The sequence below is a fragment of the Geospiza fortis genome, unplaced genomic scaffold (assembly GCF_000277835.1).
Source record: "Geospiza fortis unplaced genomic scaffold, GeoFor_1.0 scaffold506, whole genome shotgun sequence".
NCBI lineage: Eukaryota > Metazoa > Chordata > Aves > Passeriformes > Thraupidae > Geospiza > Geospiza fortis.
In genome coordinates this window covers 523,396-530,048 of record NW_005054493.1, presented here as the reverse complement: position 1 = coordinate 530,048, position 6,653 = coordinate 523,396, and the positions used below count along the sequence as shown (strand labels likewise).

The 6,653-nt window shown below is 48.7% G+C and overlaps 1 protein-coding gene across 1 annotated transcript in view; it reads left to right on the top strand.

The window, feature by feature from the left end:
- Positions 1-1,427: 1,427 nt before the first annotated feature.
- Positions 1,428-6,653, top strand: part of NPHS2 (NPHS2 stomatin family member, podocin) — a 5,653-nt gene continuing 427 nt past the window's right edge. Inside the window, exons 1-7 of the mRNA XM_005428602.1 lie at positions 1,428-1,704; positions 3,235-3,338; positions 4,210-4,282; positions 4,585-4,667; positions 4,938-5,141; positions 5,484-5,539; positions 6,351-6,429. Of these exons, the coding sequence (XP_005428659.1) occupies positions 1,428-1,704; positions 3,235-3,338; positions 4,210-4,282; positions 4,585-4,667; positions 4,938-5,141; positions 5,484-5,539; positions 6,351-6,429 (876 nt within the window). The remainder of the gene's footprint in view (positions 1,705-3,234; positions 3,339-4,209; positions 4,283-4,584; positions 4,668-4,937; positions 5,142-5,483; positions 5,540-6,350; positions 6,430-6,653) is intronic.

Below are 6,653 nucleotides of genomic sequence, written 5' to 3'. Positions count from 1 at the left end.
ATCAGACAAAACCAGCATGTTGCAGGTTTGGAGGTTAAACATGCCAGGGTGCTTTTGACAAGACACCAACTGGAATCCAGAACCAGACCTGAGCTGCCTTTTGCTGCTTAAAACACCACCTGCCTTTTCAGCAGCTGGAGACCATCTCTGCCAGTCCCACACTGGCCAAGTGATAAACAAAAAGTGGAAAAGGGCTCTGGAGCACTTCCAAATAATATATACTGTATAGAATTATTAATTACACCCCATTTACACCCAACTTTTCTCTGCCTTTAGCCCTTTCCATCCATCACTTCCCTGGTGACCTGCTGACACAGCACCTAGCACAGCAGGGAAAGCAGGCAGCTGCTGCTCCTGCCCCCCCTGCCTGCAATATCCTGACTCCAGGTGGAGCACAAGTCTCCAATAAAACAGGAATCTGTGGAAAAACAAGATCAGCACCTCCCCCGCTGTCTTCTGAGCTCCCCCCAGCCACTCCTCCACACCAGGGACTGGAATCCCTGAGCTCAGCCTTGCCCTGCTTTAAGTCCCAGGTGTGTCTTTCTTTCTAGAGTCTAATTTCTACCAGGTGCTGATTTCTTTAATACAGTTGGTGACTTTTAGTGTTTCTTCCACAGGTTTCTGCAGATGTCAGCACAGGCTGAGCAGCATGAAAAGAGAAAGCTCCCATGTTTGCTCTGCCATGCTCCTGCTGTGGAAAACTAGGGAGGCATTTAGGCACAAACTGTTTTGGCAATTTACAATTCAACAGTTCTAACTCTGTGATGGCTCTCATATTAATATGAGGAAAGCTGGGAATCACCCATTCAGGAAAGCTGGACCTGTTACTTTCCTTCCTTGCTAAAATATGACCCTGGAGAGAGGGGGGTTGCTGCCAATGTCCCCTCACAGTGCCAGCCAAAGGGCTTCTGGAGAGCAGAGCAGTGTGAGATGGTACTTACCCAAACATTCACCACAACACCCCCTCCAACCACTCCTGAGTAAGCCACTGGCCTCACCAGCAAAGGCTTTTCACCCTGGTGTCTATTCTGGGCCACTCTCACCTTTTCATATATTTGGGGCCACGTGCCTGACAGTTACTTTTAGGTTGTTTTCAACAGCTTTGCAGAAACGATCTACTAAAAATCACCGGAATGCTTCTGATTGCATTTTATTTCCAAAAGCACAGATGCAAATAGAATATTCTCTTGGGATCCACCCTGTCTAGGTCTAACTTTCCTTCCCATCTCCACAGCAGTGCATGATGAGAGCAGAGCAGCTGGAAACAGCTTGCTCACTTCACTGTCCATTATGTCTGACAAGCCTGTGATGAACTTGAAATGAGCCTCCTTGGTGTGACACCTCCCCTTCTCTCCTCCCCTGCCTGCAGCGATAAATTTGAGCACATACTCCTTCTAGCCCCGGGCAGCTGCGTGTCCTTGGCAGGGATGAGGATGGAGAAGAGGTCTCGGAGCTCTTCCAGGGAGTCCCACAGAAGACGCAGAGAGTCCCCGGCTGCGCAGAGCAAACGGGAGAAGAGAGAGAGCAGCAGAGAGACTGGCAAAGGGAAGGGAGATGTGAAGCAGGAGAAAGCCAAGGAGACCAAGAGCACTGCGGGGAGCGATGGTAGGGTGCACACCTCCACGGTGGTGGACGTGGATGATGTGGTGTCTGATGAAGAAATGGAGGCAATGGCATTGCTGGATAGTGAGCAGCAAGAGGAAGGTATGGCTTAAAGAAGGGAAGGGGTTGGAAAACTCTGGGCTCTGGTGTTGCGTGGGTCACAGTGTGACTTTGCTCTCTGCATGGTGTCATCACACCCACCTTACACAGGCGTGGTTATCCTCAGGATAGGGCATGGGACACTCCAGCTAGCCTCCCAGCCAGCTTCTGCAGGCTTATTAGTGCCATCCAGCAAAGCATCCAGTGAAACTGGATACAAGCAGTTACATTCCCAGCATCTTTCATGCTTCTGCTTGCTACTCCCCAGTTCCGTTCATGCTCTGGTCTCTTCCTTTTCTTGCTTGGCCTACTTTAGGTGGATGGCATTGGCCATACATAGCCCAAAGATCTCGCTGCAGGGAAGAACTGCCCTTGAGGTGCACACTTCCCCTCACCTGCTGGATAACCTTTAAGAGCAGCTCCTCTCCACGTGTTTGTTAGGCACATTCCCAGCCTGCTACAACAGAAGGGAGCATTGTGATCCTTTTGGCAATACAACTGGGCCTGTTTGGACCCAGCATCACCACAGGCATGGCAAGAGCCAGCACCACTTGTGCTCTTCCCTGCTAGGACCTCTGCTGCCCCAGAGTGACACAAAGGTTCAGATTTGTTCCTGACTCCCTGGGAACAAGCTTTTCACAGCTTCATCCTTCTGCCTCCATTACAGGAATTACAGCTATTGGGCAGTGCTTAGGAGCTCTAGTGACTACACAGGTTCTTGGGATCTGAAGCTCCCTCAGGACCTGATGGTTCTAGAAAATATTCCAAAGGCAAAGGAGCAGAGATGGAAGGGTTGGAAGGGATTAAAAATGGGAGGGGTGCTTACTTCGCAGTTGGAAGTCCTGATCCACTCTCTGGTTCCATCTGTTTTCATGCCATACCTGCTTTTTTTCTCTCAGACAGGAGCATAACAAAGGGCAGCCAGAGCAAGATGACCCACACTCACTTTAGCGAGATGTAGAAAGTAATAATAATCTGGGCTGACCATGCCAGTCACCCTTCAGCACCTTGGAGTGACTTGTTAGAACACAGGAAGATTTTACTGGCACCAGAGGCATTTGGGAGCTGGGATGCAGCTAAAATCCTATTCCAAAACAACCTGAAATACTCTGATAGAGAAGGGCACTTCAGGCTGTGCATGTTTAAAGCTCTCTCTTATTTACAATCCTTGTCTTTAGCTCATCTTTCCAGATAAACTTCAGGGATGTCAGCTCAGCAAAGCTGCCCATTCCAAGCCTTTCAACCCTGCTTTGTAGCCCCAATTTTTCAAGATAAAGTCTGCAACCATGGAGAAGCATGGTTCAATTTTTGTCAGTGAAGCAGAGACAAAATCTGTCCATCCATCCTTGCTACTCCTGGCAATCTGGAGCAGAGAGTGTTCCTTAACTCACCTCCAGAGAGAGCCAAGTGGTTCATTTACAATGAGTCCAGGCAAAGGACAGCAGTGAAGCTGATGTGTGCAGGCACTTGTCAGGCTCTCAGTATTTTGGAAGCAGCCCTCTTCTAACACAGTCCTGTTGGATTTCTCCCTAGGTGTAAAGTCTCCTGGTCTGGGTGTCTGTGAGTGGCTTTTGACCATCTTCTCTTTCCTGTTCATCATACTGACCTTCCCCATTTCTGTCTGGTTCTGCATGAAGGTGAGAATTGCCATGGGGCCTCTCAGGATTTGGTATCTTATCAGGTTGTCACACACTGATTCAGCATGTGTCATACATGAGCATAAAGGTTTTTTTGGTATAAGGCCCCTATTTATACCTCTCCAACTCATCATTAATTTTGATTTGTCCTTTATCACATGTTGCTGCAGCACAAGGGTCCATCCAACCATTGCCTATCAAATACTCCTGCTGAAATACCAGCAGGAAGGAACTAAGTTTCTCTTTTTAAAAAACATTGCAAGTGTGTTCACTTTCAGACACGTCCCCCAGCCTACCTAGCCCAGACATGGCTGCATTACAGCAGCAGGGTAAATAGGCTTTAAATTCAAAATTTTGAGAGATTGATTTCTCAGTTAATAGCAGGTTTTCCCTCTTCCTCTCATTTTTATTCAGCATGGCTACAAGTAGGCACTTGTAGGCATTTTGATTCCCACTTCTCAGGAAATTTCACATTCGTCTTGTTATTAACAAGAATGTCAGTATTACTGCTCAGCTCTTAGGATGAGCACATTTGCCTTAGAGGGAAGCAAGCAATGTGGAACAAGTAACTTTGGTTATTTAAGTTTGGCCAGGCTATAGGGAAGCAAAATGCTGGATCCTCTTGGGAAACCCTGGGTGGGTCTAACATGGGCTGCTCTCACCAAATCTGTCTGTCACAGGGCTGCTCATATTCAAGGCTGGCCAGCAGTTCTGGGCAAAGGGTAAAGTGCCTCAGTGACAGGTGATGCCACAAGCACTGAAATCCTCCCTTTGCAGGGCTTTTCCAGAATAAACTTCCTCCCGTGCTGGTGAGGCTGCTTTTCCCAGTCCTACTTCTTCCTCTCCAGCCTGGATTTGTGTCCCTCTGCAGGTGGTGCGGGAGTATGAGAGAGCCATTGTTTTCCGGCTGGGGCACCTCCTTCCTGGCAGAGCCAAAGGACCCGGTAAGGTGTTTACTGAGCTCCCCCCAGCCATGCTGCTCCTCTTCTGCATGCCTTACCAGAGCTGACATGCTGGCGCCCTCCAAGCAGACATGGCCTGGCAGGAGATTTGATGGATTTTGTTTCTTTCCTTTTAAGGGCCAGTAGTTTCTGATGTCTTTTCCATCACAGCCTGAAAGTTTGAGCTTATGTATTGCTCTTCTTTTGTAATTCTGCATGCTGAACCCTCTCCTGTTCTCCAAAACAGAAGAGGTAATTTTTGTAGTTCTGATGATGAACCTGCTGTGTTTCTCTTCCTCCCACAGGCCTTTTCTTTTTCCTTCCCTGTTTGGACACCTATCACAAGATAGACCTCCGCCTCAAAACCCTAGAGATCCCCTTCCATCAGGTATGACTGACACACCCTCTCTATACTAATTTTGGTATCTTTTAAATGTTAAATCTTATCAAACCTTATCCAATCTTCATCCTTGCCAAGAAAAGTTTGAAAAGACATCTCAAAGTAACCTTTAGTTTGCCCAAGATCAGTCAGTAGCAGACGTGGAAGCTACAAAGAAACAATTCAGCCAGTCTTCATCGTTCTCTCAGTTGTGTGCTTTTCTGGGCTACCTTAGAGTTGCCAGAACCAGTTCCATCTCCCCTAATGTCTTCTACTTAGGTGGTGACCAAAGACATGGTTACTTTGGAGATAGATGCTGTCTGCTACTACCGGTTGGAAAACGCCTCTCTTCTCCTCACCACGCTGACCAGCATCTCCAGTGCCATCCAGCTGCTGGTGCAGACCACTACCAAGCGCCTCCTGGCACACCAAGCCTTCTCTGAGCTTCTGCTGGAGAGGAAGAACATCAGCCAGGAGATAAAGGTGCTTCCGTGGGGAGGGAGAGGCAAAGCAAGGGGTAAATTGAGGCTCCAAAAGAAGCTCAGGTGGCCAGTTCCTCAGAGTCACAGACACTGGTTTGAAGAAGGCTTCCACGCTTGAAATCAGTGTGGACTCCAGTTAAATCACCCCAAACCCCCGGGGTTAACACAAATGGGAAGTGAGGGCAGTCATTTTATTTCTGAGAGGCCTCACCCAGTAGCACACTGAACCTGAAAATCTGCCTTACAATCCTGCAATTAAATGCCTGCCCTGTCTTGCTCCCTGTAAGGGGCCTAGGCCAGGGTTGCTGTTCTCCCCATGCTCTAAAAATATTTGTCTTCATAGGTGGCTTTGGATGCGGTCACAGGCTGCTGGGGGATCAAAGTGGAGAGAATAGAAATGTAGGTAGGAAATGCTGGTAGAAGGGAATTCTCTCTCCCTTTGCAAGCACCTGTCCTGTGCTGTTTGCTGTTGCCTGCTCCTCTTCCTGCTCTGCCTCTGGCTTTCTCCCTGCAGGTGTTCTGCACAAGGTAGAGCCTCACCTCCCGCCTTCCTATTTTCCCTGCCCTCTTCAGCCTCTGCCTCATGTAAAATTCCTACATCTGTTCTTTCTCCTGCCCTGACAGCCAGAGCAGGATCCTTAGCTGGGATCTCATCAGCCTTTCACTGCTTCTGCAGGCAGAGTTTGCACCCAATTCTGGTAGCCCAAAAGGCACAGCAAGGCACTGAACTCTCCATGTCACACTCTAGATCAAAGGCCCTGGGGTCTCAGCACTGGTAGGGATGGGCTCATCACTCAAATCTGTGCAGAAAGGGGGGACTCACTGATCACACAGAGGGATATGGAAGAGAGAGCCAAGCAGTGAATGAATAAATCTGTGAACAGAACATTCCTGTCTTGAGAGCTGTCTCCTAGTGGAGTCTCTGCTGCCTCACAAAGAGTGAACTTAAACTATGAGCCTCAGAGACACAAAGAGATCTCCCTGCTGGCTGGTGATCATGCCTGGTCACTAGAAAACCAGGCTGAAAGAGAAGGTTGGGAATGGAGATAGAAGGCTAAAGTGAGACACGTAAAGAGGGACACCCAGGGACAAAGAATATGCATGAGCTGCTCTGCAGAGACTAACTGAGCCCATCCCAAGCCTCAGACTGACCATCCAGTGCTGCCAGGAGAGCCAAGAGCCCAGCTAATGCCTGTCTTTACTACCACAGCAACAACGTGCAGCTGCCTGTTGAACTCCGGCAGTCCCTGGCTGTGGAAGCAGAGGCCCAGAGACAGGCCAAAGTGCGGGTATGCCAACATCTGAACACTTCTCATCTCCTTCCAAAGCATTGCTCCTCCCTTTCCCACCTCTGGTTTGAGGTCCCTGTGTATGCCACACAGGCACACAGCTCTGGGTTGAGATGTTTCCTTTAATTCCTGAACAAAAGCTGAGTCTAACAAGGGGAGTTCAGTTGTGAGCTCTGATGGGTCTGGTAAAAACATGCCAGACATGAGCTTCCAGACTTCTGGCA